The 22891-nt window shown below is 45.1% G+C and overlaps 1 protein-coding gene across 2 annotated transcripts in view; it reads right to left on the reverse strand.

Annotated features, from left to right (window-relative positions):
• Nucleotides 1–1422: 1422 nt before the first annotated feature.
• LOC119185497 (uncharacterized) overlaps nt 1423–22891 on the reverse strand; it is a 41388-nt gene continuing 19919 nt past the window's right edge. Inside the window, exons 5-7 of one of the 2 annotated variants that reach the window (XR_012885286.1) lie at nt 6600–6701; nt 6466–6539; nt 1423–1660 (exon numbers count right to left, since the gene is read on the reverse strand). Coding sequence is in view for 1 of the 2 variants with exons in the window: in XM_075870413.1 (XP_075726528.1) it covers nt 6620–6701 (82 nt within the window). In the remaining variant the exon portion in view is untranslated. The remainder of the gene's footprint in view (nt 1661–6465; nt 6540–6599; nt 6702–22891) is intronic. The other variant, XM_075870413.1, reaches the window with a different exon arrangement.

Here is a 22891-nt window from a genome sequence, read left to right on the forward strand (position 1 = left end):
GAGGAATGCAGCCTAAAGTTTAACAAAACTGGCATATCACTTTATTCAACACAAATATAAAGGAAATCATAATGACAGCTCACGGCATATAACCAGCAGCACAATATGTTTATTAAACACTTCCTGATGAGACAGAATAGCTCCACCATCGGTGCTTAGGTGTTACAAAATGGAAATGATGGAAATGCAAAGTTTTGTATCGTCCCAACTTCGAGCATGTTAGTATGATTTTTATCCACAAGGCATGCTTTTAAGAAGTGAATAAAGGAATAAGAGGGGAGGGAGAGGGGTTGAAGTATGTTTGAAAACCAGTTTCCGCGGTTTGAATTGCCGCCTGGTCAGCTCGTACAGCGCTCTACGATTGCAACCGTACTCGGATTGCGTGGCTGCCAGTGTAAAGGATTGCAGTGAGGGCGACACCATTTCTGGTACACGGTAAAGAATCATAGAAAGTTGACGACTTTCTAATGATCAATAGTGGTATTAAGGGCGCATAAGCAGACTAGATACAAGAGACAGTATTATGCAAACAAGCACACTTTTTATCACCTCAGCACCCGTTTGTATAAGAATTCTTTTGTATATCGTCTGCTTAGGTGCTCTTGATACACCTCTATGATATACGGCAACTCGTGGCACGGACCATAAACGACGATGTTTCGAGGCCGTGGCAAGAAACAACAGCAACCATGCGCTTAGAATGCCTTATTTCAATCGCTCGTTTTTTTTCTCAATTACAAATGCAATTGTTTGATCGAAACGTTCATGCAGCGACCACTTCAAGTGCATGGTGCGCGTATCGTCGAGTCGCTTAAAATGTTGCTTTAGGCTATTGGTTTGGGGTCAGAGTCTCGCAGGTCACGACTTCAGCCAGAGGTCCTCAACATAGCGTTCAGGTTGCGACAGAGTTCGCGATGGAGTCCTGCTTGGGCACTGGTCACAAATGCGCGGCTGAAGCTTGATGGAGCAATGGCTAGCTCAGCGTTGACCAAGGAAGCAGTAGTCCTTCACAGTGACGAAATGACGCGGCTTAAACCATAAATCATTGCATCGCATCGATAGAGGGGAGACGGAAGGGGCAGCATCATGGGGGGGGCAGAACCGGCCTTTTCTTGGGGCGAGCTTAGACTATTTATTTAGATCGTGGCTTAGACCCTACGCCAACGGACAGTTGGCCATCCTGTCTTCCAGCTATTTCACAGAGGCTGTTTGTGCCCCGTTTCTTCTTCTTGCGTGATTTTTAAATTCGTATAACGGGGCGGTGGCAAGCACGAAGGTTTGAGCAGCGGTTGCATTGAGAATTAAGTCATATGACGACGAAACTAGCAGGATTTGCAAATATCTCGTGCAAAATAAGTTCACAATGTACGCGTACGTGTAAAGAAAATGAGTTTTTTTATTAGTCACAAACTTGTTCATTATCTTCTTAATAATTTAGATAACTTCCTCCTTCTCTTGCCAGGTTACACACACACACACACACACACACACACACACGTGTGCGCGCGCGTGTGTGTGTGGAGAGAAAGAAAGAGTGAGAGAAAAATGTGGGAGAGTAATTCGAATTCCTCGCCTCCTCCGGGATTATAAAAATTCTCAGTCTGTGTTGCAGTGGACCCCGTTGCGGCTCCCATGGGCGTCCAACTGCGCCAACGGTTTTCTGAAAAACACGGTAGAACGACTCAGTCAGAAAATTTAATGTATACAGCCCCCAAACAGGCAATATAGAAAAAAAAGGGGGGGGGGGGTTGCAGGTAAAGAAAAAACATGAAGATTGCAGGATCACACAAATTTGTGTCAATAAAAAAATTAGATCAAGCAAGACACAAAACATACACCCGCTCCTAAAAATCAAGCAATATTATGCGTATTTCGAAGGAAGGAAAATAATTAGTGCTGAAGTTTCTTTGTTAGGCATAATTTTAATAGAAACCAACAGAGAATAAGGTGTGTTGATCCCGAATAAAGTTTTTTGTTGAAAAACAAAAAAATAGCTCATGTGCGCGGTAATGCGCGCGACGGCATCGAGCGACGCTGTGACCGACAACACAGGCTGTTGGCGCAACGTGTCGCGTAGTCGATATCGCATGATCAATCGCTTGATCAGATATTGAGTTCGTAGCCTGCAAGTTCTGGGCTCGAGCAGCCAATAGCAAGACACCGGAACATGATCAATATCATTTACCTATCTTCTGGTTGTCGCTACATGCTCATCGACGCGCGCCAACAACAACGCTCATCGAAGTGTATCGCCAACGGCGAAGAGCGAACGTTGGCATAATTGAACGCGAATGACCGTGGACAGGAAATAAAAGTCCCGTGCCGTTTCTGACGCGGCTTGGCGGCCATTGGGCATCATCTCGTAGTGGGCAAGAAAAGCTCGGCTTGTGTGGGCTGAGGTTCTGCGTATCTTTCTTTCTAACAGCAATCCGCAATGCACCGTCCTAAATCTTTCCTGCATGAAACAACGCCCAACATAATTTCCGACGGAGGCAAAAATGTGGTAGGCCCGTGTGCTCAGATTTGGGCGCACGTTAAAGAACCTCAGGTGGTTGAAATTTCCGGAGGCCTCCACTACGGCGTCTGTCATAATCATATAGTGGTTTCGGGACGTTAAACCCCACATATCAATCAATCAATCAACAACGCCGAACATGCGTGAAACGACGAAATTCAACCATGAAATCTAGCAACGACACGTGTTATGACAAGTGACGACGAAATTAGATCGGGGTGCCACATCAGGAGACGACAATTGCTGACATACCCGCAAACAAGATGGCGTCAGTTATAGAGCGTATCTACGCGCTATCTCAACTTTAAGAGTTGACTGTTGTGTGAGTCAGTGTGTGCTGACTTGATTGTGCTCTCACGGTGGTTGCTATCATAGCTGCACTGTGTGATACAGCAACCATCGCAGAGCCGCACCGCAAGTGGCGGAACGTGTGCCGCACTGGCGGTGTGGCTCTCCGGATAGCGCGCGAATAGGCCCTTCAGAGGGCTCACCAGAGCGAGCGCCCATAGAAAATACATGTGTACTTTCTGAAGCTCTAGCTCGTCCGAATTTGGTCAAATATACACGGGTTTTTCGGCACTGTATTCCTTGTTAGTCTATGGAAGAAATGTTGCTGACAGATTTTCTGCTCAGGCTTTATTTTTTAAACAAACCAGAAGAAAATATCCAGAAGAATTGCACTTTTGTAGTCTCGCTCTTTTTTGTCTCTTAAAGACGATAACTCATTGATTGATGATTTGATTGATTGATTGATTGATTGATATGTAGGGTTTAACGTCCCAAAACCACTATATGATTATGAGAGACGCCGTAGTGGAGGGCTCCGGAAATTTCGACCACCTGGGGTTCATCAACGTGCACCCAAATCTGAGCACACGAGCCTCCAACATTTCCGCCTCCATCGGAAATGCAGCCGCCGCAGCCAGGATTTGAACCCGCGACCTGCGGGTCAGCAGCCGAGTACGTTAGCCACTAGACCACCGCGGCGGGTCTAACTCAATTAATGAAATTATTTCCACAACATTTCTTTCCTTTTTCATTCCTGATTGTTATGGTATAACTTTTATGCAGATCATTCCAGCGGTTCACCTTTTACAGGATTGAAAAGTGTTGTGTGTGCTTTCTGTGTGTACTTAAAAATAACCCCAAAATCATCAGGCGCCACGTGGCTCCACCTGGTGCCATCTATACTCAGCAATACTACACGCTACCACCAACCACTCATGTGGATGTATTGGTGCGTTCCGGAGAAAAGAAATAGACGCACTGACTAGAGAAGGGGGAGGGTTGTAATTGAACATTTCTTTTCGTTGTGTTACTTTCATGCCATCTGTCAGGCGTGCGCCATGCGACAATGAAGAGAAATGCTGTGTGTGCGCCCCAAACACAAAGCAGCGTTTGGATGAATACTTCCTCAAAGCATGGTCACCCTGGCAGGTTGTCCAGAAATGCTCGGTGTTTAGCGATGATTTTTATCAAAGTAGTTATACCCTGAACCGCGCCTAATCATGGTATTCAGCGGCGCAGGAGCTTGCTGTGGTGGCAAAAATAACAGCCCTGGCTTCTGCAGCAGAGAGACTTGTCCACGTTGCTCTCTTCGGGTGATCGGGATGACGCAGGTTCAGTGACAAGCGTGGCATCATCACTGTTTATATATATATATATATATATATATATATATATATATATATATATATATATATATATATATATATATATATATATATATGTGTGTGTTACTGCGAAGAATAATCGCCAAGAGAATATGGTTATAGGAAAAGAGGGTGATGGAACCTTCATTTTGCCAATATACTTTATCCTCCACCATAGCTAGGCGATGGCGTCTTCATGTTTCGGCATTTTAGCGTTTCGGTGTTTTGATTTTTCGGTATTTTAAATTTTCGGCGTCTTGAGTGTGGCATTTAAATTTTCGTCGTTCTGACGTTCGGTCTTCTAATATTTCGGCCTCTTGATTTTCGGCGTATTGTTTGGGCCGCTAGCAGACGACATCGCCCTGTTCTTAGCAAAGTACTTTTGCGTAACGAATTTTTTGTGGTGGAACTGAGAACGCGTAAGAAAAAACAAAAGAAAACAGGACAGGGAATTGGACTGGCTACATTTATCCTAAAGGACAGCACTAAGCTGTTTTGCATAAAATATATTTTCTTATATTTGTCGCCTCTGCTGGCAGCCATGCATTTCCATCGGCACTGCCCAAATGGACAAAATATATCACCGTACAACACAAACTTGACATCTGTGTACACGCCTTTCGATAGTGCATCCTCGATGGTACAGAATAACGGCAGCAGCCTAAATACAGGACGGTACGAAGGTAGTCAACAAACATATCATATTTCTTTCATTTCTACAACATAATAAAACCCAACAGATAGTAAGTCACAGAGGGCACATAGGACGTAAATCTCACTGTTTTAACTGCGTTGTAGTAATTGTGATATATAGGGTGAAAAAAGTATAATGTACAAAAACACCAATAAAAAGTTTTCAATTCGTAAAAAACAGCCAGACGAACTCTAAAATAAGTTTGTTCATTCATTCCGACACCCAGTTTACTCTTTTCACATTTGGGTCGCGATGACTCCAATACAGGGAAAGCTGTACAATTCAAGCCCATTCGACATTCCTTGGCTTCACCTGTTCAATTTCATTGAAGTAAAATTTTAAGTAGACATATATTGTATATGGAAGCAGGAAAAATGTTGGTGTCTATTAGTATGACCAAATGTGTCATTTATCATCGCCATGAATTATTCTATCAACAATTTGAAGTGTGTAAGTTGGCTCAACGCCACACTGTGTATAGCTTATTTTTAGTGAAAAAAAAAAACAAACTGTAGTCGTATGCACTGTAGTAATTTCTCGAGCGTGTATCACCCAGTAACTCGATTGATCAGCACAGTTTTAAACAGGAATGGACTCTGGTTACGTTCAGTGCCTCGTACAGACACTCATTTTCGCTGCAAACTGAACTCTGACCACGCACTGCTAGCTCAGCGTACTTCAGAAAGCCGCACTGGTCGTCTGCCATATATCCGAGTGTAAACAAAATTTTACCGGTGGAATCAATCGTTTCGTGTTTCCAATACTGCTCTGGCAGTTCAACAACAAGTACTAGTCCCCCGTCGGGGTGAATTCGCAGAATGAGAGGTGTTCCGACCAGTAACCTCGTTCGCCATGCATTCTGCATACCACAACTGAAGGCGCTGGTCCTTGTCCCCATAGCCTGAGGAAGCGAATAGCACGTTCTTGCAACTTGTTTGAAGGGCTGCTGAAATTGTGGGACAGCCTGTCACAATAAGCAGTAGACAGCTGGCGAGGCACATAATTAGCATTGCTACAGCTACAGATGTGGTGTGACAAAAGCGAGAAGTTAGAGGATCGCTAGGTCGTAAATAGTTTTGACCCCGTGGTATCATTCGCTACGGTTGAGGGAGAAAAACTTGGAATGCTTTCAGACAAAGTGGTCACCGCATTATCAAGTAGTCCCGGGCAAGTTTTCAGCAGCTTACTTTCCCATGGGGAATGAAATTTCAGTGTCCTGGTGAGATTTAGACACCTAGAACGTGCTCGAACTTCCCACCTTTTTATGGTGTGTAAGTGCTGCCACCTATGAACACAAAAAATTCAAATCCGACGCGATGTGGTGCCTTCCTCTCTCTCTCTCTCTCTGTGTCTCTAGGAAGATTGCACGAAGCCGCGTCAAAAGGCAAGGGAAAACTGCACGCCGACGCGCTGCGACAGGTAGACGTGTGATCAGGCCTTTAATGAAAAATGGCGCGTACGATATAGAATACGTACTTGACCAGCGCGTCTGTGAGGGCGGAACGTCAACACGATCGCTAGCTCTCACTTTATTGCACACAATACAGAAATCTAAGTGTTAATAAACATTCTGAAAACAAAATGCAATAAGCGCCTTTATTTACCTTTCGAGGAACGCCTTTACAAAATACGCCCCACATTTTGTACTTATGTCACACCAATTTGCCTTGGAGTATACCTGAAATGTCAAAGATTGCTTCCGATACCAACAGAACGCTAGTAATAGTATTGTACTTACCAAGCTGAAGAATCGCTTCATCAACGTATTTCTCGAGTGCATACAGAACGTTGCCATCGCTGCAACTGGACGCAGCAGAAGATGGTGGCATCCGGATGAGCTCTGTGAATTATTAATAGTACATAGTGATGTCCTCTCCGAGTACACCATGTGTAACACTTGGGAAGATTGAAAACACGTTTTTTGCGAATGTTCCCGCGAGGATGGAGTTTTCAAGATCTACTGACCTATATGAAAGAATATCAGTAGCTCCTTTTACAATATATAAATTGTGACTTTACATGACGATAATACACCTCCCATACGTAGTAAACGAGTCCCGTAGGTAAAAATGGGATATATATTCAGAAAAGGCTGCAATTCTAATCCCAATTTATTACTCTCAGCCTTGTCCCATTTTTATACCAATTGAATTGCGTGGTTTCGAACACGTGGAAGGATTGCGGAGTCGTTCCGATTCCGGAGTGGTGACTCCGCAACAATGATATACACAAATTTAAAATACGAAATTCCGGCGGGCAGGTAGCTGCTTCCAACCAGTTACTATTTGATGGAGAGTCATGGGCGACGCAGAATTTTTTTTTTTAGAGTGGAGGAGCACCTCTTAGATTGCAATAAAGGGGGGGGGGGGGGCACGCGCCTGATGTGCTACTCCTTGGATGCCACGGATCAGGGTCATGCATGTAGATTACATAACTTACATAGAGTTTTCACCTTGCAAAAAGTAATTTTGGAACATTCGAGCCAACAAATCTGTACGAAATAATACCGTTAGGGCAGTTATTCCTTTAATAGGCAGATTTTATTTGAATGAAAAAGCTTACATATTACTAGTCAATAGCGTCACATTGTGAAATTCGGTTAAAATAAACAGCCCAGCTGTTTTTTTTTATTTGGGTTTCTGTTCTTGCCAACCTTAGTAGAGAGAACATGCGCTGGGCACATACATAGATGGTGTGCAGCTGTATATATGTAATTTGCAAGTACGTAAGACCGCGAAACTCTGGGATACAATATCGGTACGTGCCGCCATCCCAGAGCACTAAGGCAGCAGGCGACGCCAAGTGAAGCACTGCCACTCTCGCATTTCCCGTCAACGCCGTGTGTCGCAACGAATGCGAGATTGAACTGCCGCACAATAGCTGTGAAGCAGATAAAAATGGACTGGACGCAGGGATGAACTTTTCACCAAAGGTCACTACAAACTATAGTACAACCACCCGAAAGAGCAATACGAGAAGCGCGCATAAACAGCGAGGGCCTCAAGACATTGATAGAAACATATGTGGGGTTTAACGTCGCGAAACTGCCATATAATTATGAGAGACTCCGTAGTGGATGGCTCCGGAAATTTCGACCACCTGGGGTTCTTTAACGTGCACCCTAAGCTGAGAACACGGGCCTGCAACAGTTCCGCCTCCACCGAAAGTGCAGCCACCGCAGCCGGGATTCAGTCCCGCGACCTGCGGGTCAGCAACCGAGCACCTTAGCCACTAGACCACCATGGCGGGGTGGCCTCAAGAGATTGAACGACGTACTATATCATGAGCGATATGAGTTGGAACACGGGAGTGCGTAGCAAATATCCTTGAACCCTATACATCGGCTGATTCGCAGCGGCCGTCGTCCGAAGCGAAGTGGAAAGGGCGGTGCACTTCTGGTGTCAGTTGACACTCTCGCCTAAGCCTCGTAGCTGCAAAACGGCGGCCTATTGCATGTTAGTAGCTATCAGCGGTGATATGAACTCGCACAAGGCGCTAAGTCACACCGAATCACCCTATGTAGCACAGTAGCTGCAGAGATATGTGCAGCTGTGACGTAGACTGGTGTGATGTCTTGCCTGTAGTACATGTAGGCAGTGTTGGATGCGAATTGTGGCGCACGTCTTTCACTTAATTTGTTTTTTGTGGTTTTCTTCGTGTTATAGCCACTAGCGGTTGATTGCCCGCAATAACCTGTCGTTTACCCACAATGCTAGCGAAGTGTGAGTGCCAAAAGACAGTTAAAGAGCACCACCTCTTTACCCATCCAATTTTGACAGAGCCCTCCACGTGTCACAAACCTCTCTTGCATTTTTTATCCTAATTGTCACTTGCTCAAGTGTTCGAGCTCATATTGCTCATATTAATACTTGCCTGCGGGCGTCACATTTTAAGAGACAAGTTACGTGCATCATAGACTCGGACACACCAGGCACAAACTATCAAAAACACAGCCCAATGTCAAATGATCCGCTGAAAGAACGTAAGCGGGCATGGTAAGGTCACTGAGACACATATACTCTTAGGCATCGAACAGACTCGAAAGTAGTTTGATACATGGTCGTCAGCAGGATTTTCTCTTGAAGGGAGGGGGGGGGGGGGGGCAAATGGCTATTGTATTGCGGCTGGAAGAGATTTTTGATGTAGCTTGGGTGAGGACAATGTTTGATATATCAATAATCACACATGAAAAGAGCGCATGCAAGCGTTGGTATTAAGAAGTCTCATGGAGCCCTGTGAGATGGCAGATTTATTCTAAAGCTGCTTCAAAACCCTGAATATTTACCATAATTTTACATCAATCTCATATTTTGAAACTGGGTATTAGGTCAGGCAGCACTTTGAATCCTCGAATCAACGCCGCGCTACACTTTTCTACAATCCACCGCTACCGACAGCGCGCTTCACAGCATATGTGAAGAGACACGTGACGCGAAAAGTAGAAACGAAAGAGTGAGCGAATGTATTTGGCATGAGAAGAGATCATGAAGCTGTGGTTCGGCTGTTGTCTTTGATTTTATACACTGGCCTTGTTGAAAATAATGGGCAAGGAATACTAGACCACGGCCGGGCTAGACTGCATGTGCGCGCTCTCTGCACGCAGGTGTAGTCTAGCCCGGCCGTGACCATACATTCCTTCACCGCTTCGAGTGCCCTGCTTTCACGACAGCCTTGCACGTGATGTCACAGACAGGTTCTTTTAGCTGGATACCTAAAATGGCGGCCACAATGATTTTTTATCTCATTAGATAGTCAGTGCAGCCGAGGACAGAGAGTTGTTCACCCCTTGCGTTCTTTTGTGCTCTGCCTACTCTCTTCTTTTAGTCAGGCACGCCAAGGGGGAACACGAAGAATCGGAGGGGACACCAGCAATGATCTGAGGTCACCGTTTCATGCTCTTGTCTGAACTCTTGTCAAGCAATGGCAACCAAACTAATGTCAATAGAAGGCATGTGTACGCTCTATACGACCGTCGAATATCTAGGTGACGTTCTACGAGTAGCTATTGCCACAGGGCGAGTAAGGTGTGAAACATAGACCTTGTAAGGCACATTTAACAGAAAAAAAAAGAAGAGAGACGCCGGAGCGATGCCGAGAGATTTTTTTTTAGTGGGGAACAACTCACGCCAAGTGAGTTCTTTGAGGGTGGTAGAGAACTTATCCACTTTTCTTTTTCATTCATAACGAGAGTCTTGTTCGGACAGACTTGCTGCCTTCGGGTAGTATGCAAGTAATTAATTATCGTATTCCCGCTCTCCGCAATGCCAACAGACGGCGCTACCTGACATTCCCACGTTTAAAATGCCCCATAAAGTCAACGGAGAGGTCACCGTTTCCGTAGCTAAGTGGTCGAGCTTCAAACTCGTTAATCGAAAGTCGTTGGCGTGGATTCTGGCGGTAGAAAGCTATCTTTGGTTAACCTTATTTTCCCTCATACTTAGATCACAATTACTTTTATCAACATCCCCTATAGTTCTCTGGGTATCATTGCATGTTAGTACTCAATTATGTGTCTAACACATAAATGTTTACCCTCGAATTTGCACTTCTTTCCTTCATTTTAGCTATTGTAATTCTGGAATTCTCATGTGCTCATTACAGCAGCATACCTGTTACCTTTAGTCTTTACGTATCCTTCGAGCTTTATCGGGTGCTCAGCATCCTTGCTCATTCGCACGCCAATTAATTGGCATTTATCTACTGCCTCCAGTGTTACCTCCTGGATGGAATGTTCACTGCATTCATTTTTATTAAAATTGACAATTGCCGATTTTTTTCTCGCTCAGAATCCCGTACTTTGCTCAACACGAGTGGGAGACTGCCGAAGGTGCAATTTTATCTTCACTGTCTATAAACTGCACGAGGCTAGTCGGCGAAAACGTTTGATTTGAGCCGCCTGGAAGCCAACAATTCTTGTAATCGCATGGCTTCAACACCTTTTTTTTTTTCAGGTCCCTGGCATAGCCAGGAAAGAGAGAGGGGGGTGACAGCCCATCCGCCTCTTTCCGAATTTTTTTTCGAGTTTTGTTTGAGCATATAAAAAGGCATGGACCAGCGAACAAAATGTCCGGCTGAACCATCCCTTAAAAACAGTTCTGCGTAGGATTAGGTTTTCGTGAGCGTCCTGCTATCGGCAATGCGCGCAAGTGGCTCGTGATGAACTACGGTCTCCTTCTCCTCGGCCTGCCATGTGGGATCCTGGAAGATACCTGATATCCCACCGACTGCTCGGACCATCTCCGCTCTGCCTTTGTGGCCTTACTCGGCATTCTTCGGGACGCCAACCTGAACTAGGGACCTATGCAAGCCCCTGGCCATGGTGAATGGGGCGGTTGCCATCACGGAAGTTCTTTTTTTTTTCACTTTCACCTTCACTCTTTTATCTCCGCCTCCCCCCCCCCCTCATTTTCTCTCGTCTTTTTGTTCTCTTATAGTTTCTCTTTTACCTTATTTTCTGTTGTTCACTCTCACCATACTTTCAATATCTATTTCCCCGCGAATATATCAGTTGAGGTGTCCTCACTTAACGGACAATTATCGCGCACTGCACATGATGGTCGGTGACCTGAAACAAGCGCTGCCTTTTTTATCGCCTCCTCTAATAAGTAGTCATATATGCTTCCAAGAGATTTAACTCTAGAACACCAAGCCTTACTGTTGGCTTTACGGAGTACATGAATAACTGAAAGAAAGGAAGGTAGATAAGAATTTCCTACGGGAAGAAGTGTCTTATGATGCATGACTGATGCTGTGTCTTGGAAAATCACACTTGCTCGGGCCTGCGCAGTAACAGTTTTGCAAGGTGTCTGCACTGACTTGTTATGAGTGAAAATAAGGGCAACCCACAGGAGGGAACAAAAGAAAAAAACGCAGCGCTGACCGGTCCCCAGAAGCCGGACGTGTCTCGGTGTCCCTGTAGTCTTTTTTCTCTCATTGTAAGAAAGGGAGAAGGTTCGCGGAACACGTGGAAGAGCTAAACTATTTTGCGCACCTTGCAAACACAGGGTTCCTTTCCCCTCTCTCAAAAAAAGAAAAAAAAAGTGTGGCTTCTACAGAAATATACTCTGGGACCCCATATTGCTGCTTATACTGGCAAGGCCATACCTCAAAAACACCATTCTTGTCGCTTCCCTTTCTCTGAAGTGAATGTACGCAAAGACCCCAAATGCATTCCCCAAGTTATGGGATTTTCACACCTCATTATAACTCTCAGTGCTGGCGTGATAAACCAGTTCCCTGTCGTTTGGAAGAGGTCGGTGAACTAGAACTCAAAGTGACAAAAGGAGAAGTGACACCTGCAGTCTGTGAACGATAGTACTCACTGAAGAAAGCTCTGCAAATCGTTTTAGATTTTTGCACGTGCCACACTGAAGTTCAGTTCATCTGCGTCTTGCACATCGGGCACTACGACTTGAGCTTCGTGTTTGTTGCCACAAGAGATCTTGCCATTCCTGTCGTCAACAAGACAGACACGGCGCCGTGCACATAACTTTGGTGCCATCAACAAGACGAATCCTGCAAGAAGTTGCCGCGGCTGAAGTTCCGTTCCACGACCTACACAGCAGATATCCGTCATGGCAGACGTTGACATTCAGCGGCTGTGCAGTATCTGCCACGACCTCCCACCAGAACATATTGCAGCAATGGAGGCCTACTTCTACCCGTTTCTGAATCCATCGATTCTAGAACTCTATGATGACCCCCTCTACGGATGCATCAAGGACATCGAGCGTGAGCACGAGCGTGTTCAAAGCATGGCTATGTTCTACTCGTGGATTTTACGGAGAAGCCTACAAACCCCGTGGGCCCTGTGCGGCATTCACCGGATCCGATCAGTGTTGGACGCGCCCCAGATTGCACGCCAGCTGGTGCGGAAGGTGCGGTCGACCGACAGAAGATCGGCAGAGTGGCTTTCCGAATCGGAAGATGCCTGGTGTGTGACTATTATGACGACGCAAGGAGCTCGCTCACCTTCCACGCACATACCAATCAGCATCCACGTGTGGCTTGGCTTACCCTTTGTGGCCATCCACGTCCAGGACATGGCTGGTTCAGATACGACCAACCAGGCTCTGTTTGAATCTATCGTCGGAGGCTTGGAGAGGTGTTTTTACGGCTTCTACCCAAGTCTCGCTTCAGCTCGTTCGGCCTGTCATCCAGATCGACGTCACTGACAAGCCAAGACCATGGACAGGTCAACTGAATCATCTTGCTACTGCTGTATAAGGTTGGTGGTTTCACACATCAGGTGCAGCACTATGGAAAATAGTGAGACCTTTTTCAGTAGAGCCGGCTCACACCAAGAAATAGTCAAATAATTTCGTTACCGGTAATGTGTTTTTTTCATAATATTAGTTCCGCCAGCGCTCTCGGCGGGGCCATGTTTACAACGACAAAATCTATGCACGAAACGCGTTGAGTAAAGTGATCTGCTGAGCAAATTTGCTGTAAAAATACCACAGCGTTGCACCTGATGTATGGAGCGGACTATAGTAAGTGCTGATTGATCTTGAAAAGTGATCTTTTAAACATGGACACGGGACGAGAAAAAAAAAACGCAGGAGGCATGCTGCCACACTTGTACTCGTGTATTTTGCACTCGAATTTGCACGGTGTTCTTATTACTGACCTGCGTTCGTGCTACAAGGCGCACTTTTGTAGATTTACCTTGGAATACTCTCATAACTTTTGTTTATGTTTAGCACATTCGTGTATAGAATATATCTTCAACACGGCATCATCCATTTCCCTGAAGCCAAGTTTGGAATCACTCCTGTGTAATTGGCATATTTACACGTAACGTTCAGCACATCCTTGTTTCATGTTTTGCTCAATATTGTCTGACAAATACAAATCAAGTGTAAACTTCTCGTATACATTCATTTAGAGTAAACCTTCGCCTCTAACAAGCACTGTTTCGGCGATAGGTGCGCAATATTTGTTTGAAGTTGTTCTGATTACTAACTGGCACTTTGACGTGTGAATCATTTCTTTATTACTTTGTCACATTTTTACTTCAATCATGTTTCAAGAACGGCCCATTTATGTGTAAAACTCATTTATTTCATTTGAACATAACATATTCAACTTGTACTGATTATAAACTGCTGCTTTGTAAATAAGTAAACGTGATTGTGACTACTTTTGTAATTTGCATTGCGTCTTTATTGATTTTGTTTCATTCCTGCTACAATATCTGCTACATTAAATATATGTTGCTAATGTTACTTTTTGCTCAATAGCAATTCACATGCTTAATTATTTCTCCTTCGCACTTTATAGCGATAATTGTACTGCTACGTGTTTCATAATAAATATCAATACTGATGAAAAACTTGCGCTTTTAGACTACCGAAAGAATTTGGGATATTTTGACATTCCAAATGGCTCCAGAATATTATGTTCAAGAAATCAATATGTTCCAGAAATAAAAAATCAAAATGTTGCTCCCGTCACAAGTGCGTGAATATGTGTGGCAAATTAATATCTTTGCGCGTTCTTGACTTGCTTAGAAAGTGTTGGACGAAAGTAGTACTACAACAGCTGTGGTTTGCGGTGCATTGTTTTTTTTCAGCGGGATTGGTATTTTTCGATCACTTGCCCGGAGCCAATCTCTTTTGCACGTAGAGCTGTGGGCACTATGCATGCTTGTCCACGTGAACCCTATTTCACAATGTTGCTCACATGCCACAATGTTGCTCACATTTGGCTTTAGGTTTACTCTAAGCACGCACACACCCACGGTGATTCGTCTAACAACTTCAATGAATTCTGTTTCTCTAAATTTTTTCAGGCACAAGGCTATATTTTTTATCATTTGCGCGAAATCGTATGGCAGCTTTCTTGAAGATTGTTTTTCTAGACAAATGAACAAACAAAAAAGTCATGTCCAGATTGCTTTTCTCGCTCACTGTGATTTTACCACTCCTATTCAAGCGAAAAAACGCGAGTGCCAAAAAAAAAAAAAACGACTTTTGCCCCCAACAATGACTGTGTGGTTTACCCACCTGGAACGAACCCTCAGATCGCACAGCAGCAAGACGCCTGTCGTTCCTATTAGGGAGGGGGGGAAGGCCGAATCACAATGACTGAAAAAGCGGTCTGGGAACAAGACTTTTTGGTTGCAAATTGATCTTGCAGGAAAGCCAGCTTGGAGATTTTTGCCCCTAGTTAATGGACAATTAGCAAAAATTTGCTAGGTGACTTTTTTCTAAGGTTTGTTTTGCAACTAAAAACTCTTGTTCACACTCTGCTTTTCTCCGCCACTGTGCTTTTACCTCTCTAAATTCAAGCGAAGGCATGCGAGCCCAGCTTGCTCGTTTTTGTACAAGCTGAGCCAAAATCACGGAAGTACATGAAATCAAGCTACACTGTGCTAAAATGCCTGACCAGCCACAAAAAGCATTTGAATGCTCAATTTAGGGAGAAATGGAAAAGCTGCCTTGGCCACCTGCAGCACGGGCTTCGTCATTCACGCAGACGTGCTGACCCTTACCCAAGCCTTGCACGAAAGGAAGAAAAGAAAAAAAAAAAAAAGATTTTCTTGGGGCTGAGCATGCACAACGGTTTTCCAACTCCTTTTTCCATAAACAATGGTGCGTTGCGTATAAGAATATTGATATTAAGCCAACTCTATTAGTATTGGCAGCCACCTACACAGCATATTTTGCTTTTTAGGTATTCATGCTAGTTCTACCATTCTAGTAATAATGGTATTACAATTTATACGACCATGAACTCACTGGTAATGATTGATAGCGGCTTACGGAGTTCCTGAGATAGAATAAACTACATGTGCGCCAGTATTTTTTTCCTCCCCCCAACGCTCTTTTGAAGAACAAAACTTCAGCTGTGCAAATGACAGCATTGCCACTAAATCAAGCCAGTACCACGTGGTTGGGTTCCTATTCTAAGGCACCGCTGACTTTCGCCGTTTTTTCAGCCCTGCTGAATGTGTTCAAATATACAAATTTTTCTAATATCGACAGCACCAAGTTTCAAGATATACTTCATCATTTGCAGAGCCTGTCGGATCATTTGACAGGCCCTGTAAATGCTAAGTGAATGTAGCGTGTGAGTTCTTGTGTGCTGACCAAGATTAGCCGTTGCTGGTCAAATCATAACTTCGATGTTGTAATTTGAGAAAGCTGATTTATTACCATTGAGGAAACTTCATCAGAACAGCAATTCACAGACCTGCATCCTTGTGCCTGTGCTGTCCGTCTTCTCTGACGTCCTCTGATTCCCCCTCGCCCCTTTCTTTTGCTCGTCTCGGCTAATTCACAAAAGGTATGGGTGGCCATACGAGAGGGGTCAATGAGTCAGAGCTGCTGCTGCGTCGCCAATCTCGAAACTGGCTCTCCCCTCGCACTGAACATTTGCACTGGCGTTTTAGGGAAAGTCAACCCACCGCGAGGTTTCTTATGGACGTCAGGGTATGCTCCGAGAACAGCCGCGTTGCATAGAGCTGCGAGACCCATTAGTCACGCTCCACCTGGGCACTCGTCACTGCGGAGCGTGTCACTGTGGCGCAAACAGCCGTCCCGAATCAGTCCTCGGGAACCACACACCACAGTGGACGACATTGTCCTTGGCTGGAATGTGGCATAGGTCAACACACTGGTTCAAATGGTAGCTGGAATCTCGCCTAGCCACGTGGCCAATGCTACAGCGCATGTACTCTTCCACCAAGCAGTTTGGTTTGGTCGCCCTTCGAATGACGGCCGTCTTCAATAGCAACAATGTACGCGATTCGCTACGTCAGCTCAGACAGCCACTTCTGAGTGAACTTTGTCACTAGCTCTTTCGGCGAGTCGTCGGAATAGACGTATTTACAAGAAAGAAGGATCCCTTCCTTTCTGGGCTGTGGCGCGGGAGTACACAAGCTGACGTCACAGCTGCAGCCATGCATTTTCGGGGGGTCACGCATGTTAATGCAGCGCCCAGGAAGCCTTCAGTAAAAAGCTCTATAGCAGGAGGGTGACGAGCACTCTTGTAAAGACGAAGACAACCTTTTGACTACGTGAACGCTAAACGTGCGATGTTTTGACACGCGAAAAAAACACGAAACCACACTGCATTAATTAAAAAATATATATATGTACTTGGTGCGTGCTAGGCGAAGAAAATAAAGTAACGTTTTTATATAAATTTTACAAAAAAACATGAACCTAATGTTCTTTATTGGTAACACATGCCCACAAGGTACATAGCCTTCCCTTCACTGCCAAGAAATTTTCTCTGCTAGTGCAGCTTTTCTTAACAATTTGTGTGTGTGTGTGTGTGGGGGGGCGGGAGTGTCTCATAGCTGCTGAATAAGCGTGGTGCCTCATTTCACTCTTGAATTTGTCAGAATGCGAGTAGGAAATCGCCTACTAGGCGAGCTTCTGTAGCCGTCCGATCAGTAGATGGCAGAAATTACTTTTTACTCTTACCTATAAAGGTAACTATATTCCGTTAGATTACAATTCAAAATATCTTATGCTGTGGCCGATCAAAAATGGTTGAAGATGCGCCTGCTCCTCGCATTATCGCACTTAAGATTGAGAGCGATTAACGTTCAACTTACCGAGTAGAGCATGAAAACCACCAAGTTGAAAGCGACCAAGTCATGGGGGATACCGAAGCTTACGTTCAAGGAACACTGTTATTCAAATCCATAATACTTTCTAGGAGGTTTACGGTGCTCTTCATTGAAAGTGAAGCCGGTTTTCTTATATAAATTAACGGCACGGCAGTCCGCAAAACGGAGGAAAGCTTACACTCGTCTCGGCTCAAACCAAGCGACGCGGCTTCGGATACGGTGAGACAAACAATAAGAAAGATAACTTAACATTGACTTTTTTTCTCTCTAGATCATTTCTAAATGCTGTACGGAAAGCGGACATGTATAACTTCGTGAAAACGACTTAAGAAAGTACTAAATCTTTTTATATTACTGGCACGAAGTATTCTGTTCTGTTTGCCAATCACTAGCCCACAGAATTATTACAGCACGATATTTATTGCTACAATCACTGTTGTCAATTACTGCAAAAAAAAAAAGACTCACGTTGACAACAATGCCCAATGCGAATTTCGAGCGGAGTGTCTTGGAGCAAATGAATGTGAGGTATCCGCTTAGCCATAAATCACAATTTTTGCAAAGCATGGCGGCACCATCTACGCCATTATTCGTCCGTCCGCTGATAACAGTGGTAGCCGCTGCACATCTGTGAAGTATTAATTTTATTGCCAACCAATTGCACGTATTCTTTTTTTGGGGATGTTAGGGATATCAATTCCTCGTTAAAATATGTTTAACAGCACAGGAAGTGCATATCGAACACTTTCCTTAGCGTATTTGTATCTACAAAAGGGTACTTGCCAGAGTTCATGGTTACGCGTATACAAAGCATACCGGAGTGCTCTGGTTTTTAATACCACTAAGGGAAGGAATTTAATATCATTATATATTATGTTTGCATTTTGTACACATGGTGCACGACTAAAAGTTCCGCATGGAGTAAAATTGAACCTCCTGAGCAGTTTCTTATGCGCATCGTGTATGGTACACAAGCTACTTCTCAAAGAGCCTTCTATTTTAAGTGTATGCAGATAATTTAAATAAGTTCACGTGTTTGTGGCACAGAATAGAAAGGAATTGTTAAAGTGAATTCCGGACTATTCCCCATAAACTATAATTATTAGTGCCGTAGTGGGTACTCAGCAACTGTGCTTCCATCAGTTACCTTATGAGTGTTAGAAAAGGCTCTGAAAGGCCGCTCTTGTAGATTTCACTGTGACTGTGCTGCACCTTCAACGCGGGTCTGCCGTTTTTTTTTTTTACCAATTCAAATTTATTTACAAAAGCTTAGGATATGAGCGTAAATAACTTCTCGAGTCCATTAAGAAAATATGTTCGTTGGTATCAAAACTGCGCGAGACGACCTTACCTAAAATGTCACAGAACAGAAAGTGCACTTTTTTGCGCGGCCGATGGCGTCTTGTAAACTGTAAAAAAAAAAAAAAACGATTATGCACTGCGCACGTGTGCACCAGGTTTCTACGCGCATAAAAGGCGTTGCTTTCAGGAGAGAGTGAAAACAGCGGAGAGGTGATCGGGTTAAGCTGGCAACGTGTCGAACCTAAAGCTCTGGTGCTACTTGCGGGCACAATAGGGCGGAGCGACGAGAGGGTGCAAAAGGTGTGGCGGAGATTCTCCCCTTTCTGTAGACGCCCTACGCCATTCTCCCTACCAGGCTGAACTCTTCTTCTAACCATTACAGGAAATGCACCGTGTCGCCTTACAGAAGTTAGGTGGCTTCTTCTTCTTCTTATAACCTCCCCCGCCCCACTACCACCTTTCTGTACCACGGCGGAACTAGGCTGCAGCTGCGCGCTCGCTTCTTGAGCGTGCAAGTGAAGTCTAGCCCGGCCGTGTCGAGAAGAAGTTCTGTCACTCGCGACGCATTGCGAAGGCAGTCCAGTCCGGCCAGCATCCAAGGCAGTTCACACTGGTGCGCAGTTCAGCTATGTCGGCCGAGGAGATACGCCGTCTGTGTTCCATCTTCTACCTCCTGCGTTTCGAAGAACTGCACGCGCTTGATTTCGCAGGGCTTCCCTGGCTGATGCCACTCAAAGGGCATACTTTGCTACAAGCCGTCGAAATCATTTATGCCAGCGTCGTGACCATCGAAGGGAAACAAGAGCGCCTGTGTTGCATGGCCAAGCTGTATGCTTGGCTCGTGCCGCGAGGAGTGTTCGCACCATGGGTCCTCTATCGCCTGAACACCAGCGAAGCCGTGTCGAATGTCAGCGCTTTCGGCGAACGTCTGGAGGAAGCTGTGAAGTTCAGCGGTCGTTGCGCGGAAATCGGCGTTGTCGACACCGGATCCTGCTATTCTGTGACAGTTCTGATGGCAAGCGAGGCCCGCGGTCCGCCGGAGTACCTGCCAGTGTGCTTTTGCGTGTGGCCCGGACTGCCCTTCGTCGCCTACCACGCCGCGGAAGGCGCCTCCTATTCGTACCTCCTGAAATCTGTTTTCGGTAACGCTGACAAGTCTCTCTGTGGGACTTACGCTGATCTCGAATCTGCTCTTATTGTGGCGATCGCAAACCAGTGAATTTGAAGCATACCTGCCGCATACCGTGACAAGACGTGTGCTGAAGTTCGACTACACGAAAGCCATGAACTTTCTCGTCAGAGGCAGTGTTTTTTTTTTTTTTTTTTGCACGGGATACTTGTGCCACGACGGTTCCTTAGGAATGAATTTGTGGCTACTGCCATTATGAAATTAGCTCTTCATGCTGCTCTTGGTACCAAAATTTAAACAGTGAATGGTGTTTGTCTATCACGTTTCCATGCAAGTAATTATTATAACTTGTCGAATCCAGGTGTCAGCAAAGTTCATCAGTGTAACTGAATTTGTTTATTCCCAACCTTATCCTGCGAATATTTTTCGTAAATAAAACCTTTTTATGCACATATTGCATTATTCGGCATCGCATTGGCGCAATGTGGTAACTATACACAGCTAGCAGGCCCGTAGCCAGGAGTTTTTTTTTTCAGGGGGGGGGGGACTTATTTAGAACTTTGAAAAACACCGACTTTCTCCAATTACCTTTCCTTGGTAAAACACCCCCTCCATCTAGACATCAAGAGGTCTCGGGCCTCTAGTCCTACTCCCCCTAGCCTGCTATGGGCATGACAGCTAACGTCGATTCCTTTTTCCATTTTTTTCTGTTTATCGGAGACCCAGCGCACTGTTTACACGAGGACCATCCGTTTCTTGCATGTTATATATCACGGTAATATACCGTATTCATTTGCATGGGTTGCTTTTTTCTTTCGTTGTGAAACAACGTGTAACCTGTTTGATCAAAATCGGCATTCCCCTAGTTAGGGTCAAAATATCGGTTTACATTCACTTGATGACCACAATAAAGAGCGTTCCCGTCGGAGCAATTTATATAGCAGCCGATAAGGTGTTCGCAATAGATAAACGGACAGTTCTGCATTATCTGTTGCCCAGTGAATCACACCGAAGTGCAGCGCATTTGGAAGTTCCGCGGTGTTCCCTTCTTCTGTCGCACAGTTTACGAGTGTCCATAATTTCATGATTGATATGTGGGGTTTAACGTCCCAAAACCACCACATGATTATGAGAGACGCCGTAGTAGGGGGCTCCGGAAATTTCGACTACCTGGTGTTCTTTAACGTGCACCCAAATCTGAGCACACGGGCCTACAACATTTCCGCCTCCATCGGAAATGCAGCCGCCGCAGCCGGGATTCGATCCCGCGGCCTGCGGGTCAGCAGCCCAGTACCTTAGCCACTAGACTACCACGGCGGGGCTGTCCGCAATTTCTTAAGAGCAATTGTGACTTGAGAAAATTGTGACACAAGTGCCAAGGTTGTTCTTCATTCTTTCCGGACACTGGACCGGACTACCGGCGGTTCTCAGCCATTGATTCCTATTATGTCTTGTTCGTTTCGACTCTTCTTGTCTTTATTCTCTTTTTTTTAATCGTTCGCAGACAATGAGCCATACTTATTGTTAGGTTTAGAGGAATAGCGTTTTTCCCTCTCCTCACGCTCGCTTTCTCTTCCTTGTGCTTCAGCCGGAATGAAATCGTGGCTAGCACATGCATTTCCCTGAATGGTGTGGTTTAAGCTCGGCGTGTCCTTGAGCTGATTTGTTGTTTCTGTTGATGTTGTTGTTTTCTGTGGACGTCCAAGTAAGGAGTGGTGTACTGATTGGCGATCATCCGTGAATCGGAGAGGGGCAAGAATTTGAAAGAGCGCAAAAGGACTTAGCTGGCACGTTTGTGCGCTCACACAGCATAGTCTGTGACTGCCTCCAGCTCCTACCTACGCTTCCTCCTTCTTTCGTTCCCCGCGTCTTCTTTCTGAAGACCCTGCACCCAGCTGACTCAAGGGCTGCAAAATAAGCGCGTTTTTCATCACCTGACTCATTGCCACCACCTGGCATGCTCAGAGAAATCCGGTCTTCAGGCTGACAATGGCAAGGAACTCGTCATGGTGTTTAGTAAGGCAGGTTCTATGTTGTTGGCCCTCGCAGTAACAGAAGCCACACGAAGACTTCGTGCTGCTTTGAACCGGCATAAACTATCCGGCAGTAACCACGCATTTTTAAGTCGTCATGTGCGCAGCCAAGAAGGCCGTCGTCCTGCCTGCTTACCGATACTACACGTAATCGCTGGTTTTGATCCCAAGCTTGCGACTGACACAAAATTTCCGCCGATTCACCCTTTTAACAAAGGATAAATTGTCCGCTCCCTAACTCCTTCTCCGCCCTCTAAAAAACTGAAGTGTCGTGAGTGTCCCCCCCCCCCCCCCCCCCAATGCAGAAAAAAAAGCTGGCACTGCACCCCTTGCTTCCCTTGTTTCTTTTTTGCGAAAAGTCTGCTTTGTTAACTTATAGGTTCCTATCTGAACATTCCTGGTTACATATTGGAAACCTGACTCACCTGGGGGCAACGGCCCTACGTGGAACGTCACGAAGGTATTTCTACTTGATTTCTTGACGGTCCTAGAGCGTCTAAGCGTGTCATTGGGTGGCCGTGAAGGTAGAGGAATCGAAGGTGTTGAAGAAAGTCTAGCATTTCTTGCTCATCCTTTTTGATATGGCTTGTGTAAAGTAACAAGAACCCAAACCAAGTTTCTTGATCTCCCATCTCGCCGTGTCCACTCGCTTACTCTCTCGCTTCTATTTTCCTCTCACGTGTCTATCCACAAATATTCCAACAACCATTTTTTTCTTTTTGACGCTTTTTTACTTCTTCTGGTATTTTCTGTAACCAACACACATCCTTCTAACCCTCTGCGTGTTACGCTTCATTAGAGCCGTACTCGTTGTTCATAATGTCAGAGCCCGACTTAGATGAACTCCGTATCACGTTGTGTGAACTGTCGCTCGAATCACTACAGTCCCTTGGCGAAACGGAAATCTGGTGGCTGCCGGATCTGAGAGGCATGCCGCGGATGCAGACCATCAACCTAATTCTAGGAGCCCTAAGAGCTATTTC

The sequence above is a fragment of the Rhipicephalus microplus genome, chromosome 8 (assembly GCF_043290135.1).
Source record: "Rhipicephalus microplus isolate Deutch F79 chromosome 8, USDA_Rmic, whole genome shotgun sequence".
Classification (NCBI taxonomy): Eukaryota; Metazoa; Arthropoda; class Arachnida; order Ixodida; family Ixodidae; genus Rhipicephalus; species Rhipicephalus microplus.